The following is a 2183-nucleotide window of genomic DNA, read 5'->3' on the forward strand; positions in this document are numbered from 1 at the left end:
TGTTAGTCCTGTATTGATTTTTGGAAACAGCAAATGATGGTGTTCAAATAATGCTCTTCTGCAAATAGGTTTTATTGCTCATTTTTATCAATTGGAGAAGAGACCAAAATTAGGCAGAACACTTGTAAGTATTGAGACATTTGAAAAAGAATTTCAAGTTATATTAAGGTATCCTTTTAAATTTTAATCTTGTTCCTTTAATTATTCATGTTTAATTTTATGTCATGCCTCCCAACTTTTATTGCAGAAAGCTTACATTACAATGCTTTTGCTCACTTCCTCAGCTGGTCGTGGTCTATGCTGTTGATGCAGGACATCAAGAGGCCGCAGACATGGCCAAAAAACTAGGGTCGAGTCTTACCCTCAGTGCAGAACATCGTGCCAAGTTAACATCTGTGTTGGGGATCGATATCATTGTAGATTTGAAAGAAAAGGAGATTTTTGAATCCTAGTTATAAGGATATTTAGAATTCATGTGTGGTGTAGTCTCCACTACTGTAACAAATAAATATATCCATATAAAGTAAAAATTTGTACTTCAATGTAGTGCATGTTGAAGGAATCCCAGAAATATAAAGTCAAATTCGTTCTTGCCTCTTTGGAAGGGAAATGCAATAGTAAATGAATTAAGGGTCATAATACATAACTCACACTGAATTAATTCACAATTTGAGGCTTGTTAGAGAACAACATTAAGAATTTTAAGATGATGGGGCAAATGTAGATATAATTATGCAAATGCATTTTTTTTTTTTCTATTCTGTTTTGGACAAGTTGTAAATATTGTTAATAAAATTGTTGAATATATTGCCTGCTTTGACCTATCCCTTGAAAAGAAATTGTAGTTATTCAAAAATAATGAATGTCAAATCTTGTTACAAAAGTTTCACTGACCTTTCAAGAAAACCAATAGATAGGAGGACTTATTAAAAAAGGCTGAACAAAAATAAATATATTTAAATTCTGGTCCATCATTGCACAAATGAGAACCTTCTTTCAAAATCTTTGAATCGAGATATTTCCCTTTGGGTGACAGCAGGTGAGCAAGACTGCCATGCCTGTAGGAGTTGCTGCGTGCTCAGGTGTACCATTTGTATGTCTTTGTTGTATTGGCCTTCCCTCACTGCAGCTATGGTTGCCTGCAATATGTCACTTGTTTAGTTTTGGGTTATAAATCACTGAGGAAAGTGTTATGCCACTTAATACATTATTTTAGTCTTTAAAATCTTGTTCAAGTGTCAATCAAGTGGCATTTTTTCATGAAGAGGTAGCTATTTGGCTAACATGACACTGCCATTCTGATGACCATTAAGTTCATGCAAGATTATCACATTGCCTTATTGTAACTGAGTAAGCTAATGAATTTCAAGGGCAATCCATTTTGTCATATTTATAATGAAATAAAAATTTTTTCTTGGAAGTGTTAGATATTATTAAGTGCATTTTGCTAAGATGAATCAATCTTCTGATTTATTTCTTGCCCTTAATGATACAATTGGTAACTGATCATATTGCATATTATAAAAAAAAAACATTATCTTATACATGCTTACCCTCATTATCATATTCTCCAATTCAGCTCCAGTAAAACCTTCTGTTTTATCTGCTAGAGACTCCAAGATACTCTCTGATTCAACCTCTAACTTCTTGGTTTTAAGCTGTGGTGAAAAAAGTATGGTGACATAAAGGGAAATATGGGCTTTAATAATTTTTAATATTGTGCAATATAATGAATATATTCTGGGGTTATGGAATATAATATTATCCCATTTTTTAACAGAATGTCTAATGGTAGGACTGCTCAAAGAATATCCAATCTACTGAATATGAAACATACAATGAAGAATGTATCTTTCTCACACAGATTCTTACACTTTTAGAAGGACCAAAATATTTTCCTTTTCCCTAAACCCTTCCCTTACCTATCTAAACATCAACAGAATATTAACCAAATGTTTCTCTCTGTGAGTGAAAATCAGAATCTAAATACTCACTCTTAAAATGTCATATCGGGCCTCACGGTCTGGAGGGGGGACATACACCAGGCGGTCAAATCTCCCAGGACGCAAAAGTGCTGGGTCAAGGCTTCCTGGGTTGTTGGTTGCAGCACACACCAACACTCCATCCTGAAGAATTACAAGCATGTAACTTTAGAGTTGATAAGTCCCAGTGATTTATAATAA

At 33.9% G+C, this 2183-nt stretch overlaps 2 protein-coding genes across 2 annotated transcripts in view; one reads left to right on the top strand and one right to left on the bottom strand.

Moving 5' to 3' along the window:
• The window catches only part of LOC119585781 (protein PTCD3 homolog, mitochondrial-like), a 16550-nt gene extending 15743 nt beyond the window's left edge, over positions 1-807 (top strand). Inside the window, 1 exon segment of the mRNA XM_037934496.1 lies at positions 285-807. Coding sequence (XP_037790424.1) covers positions 285-452 — 168 coding nt within the window. The 3' untranslated portion in view covers positions 453-807.
• Positions 808-937: 130 nt separating this feature from the next.
• Positions 938-2183, bottom strand: part of LOC119585982 (spermatogenesis-associated protein 5-like protein 1) — a 21851-nt gene continuing 20605 nt past the window's right edge. The window contains exons 9-11 of the mRNA XM_037934695.1: positions 1995-2126; positions 1554-1658; positions 938-1139 (exon numbers count right to left, since the gene is read on the bottom strand). Of these exons, the coding sequence (XP_037790623.1) occupies positions 972-1139; positions 1554-1658; positions 1995-2126 (405 nt within the window). The 3' untranslated portion in view covers positions 938-971. The remainder of the gene's footprint in view (positions 1140-1553; positions 1659-1994; positions 2127-2183) is intronic.

The sequence above is a fragment of the Penaeus monodon genome, chromosome 20 (genome assembly GCF_015228065.2).
Source record: "Penaeus monodon isolate SGIC_2016 chromosome 20, NSTDA_Pmon_1, whole genome shotgun sequence".
Classification (NCBI taxonomy): domain Eukaryota; kingdom Metazoa; phylum Arthropoda; class Malacostraca; order Decapoda; family Penaeidae; genus Penaeus; species Penaeus monodon.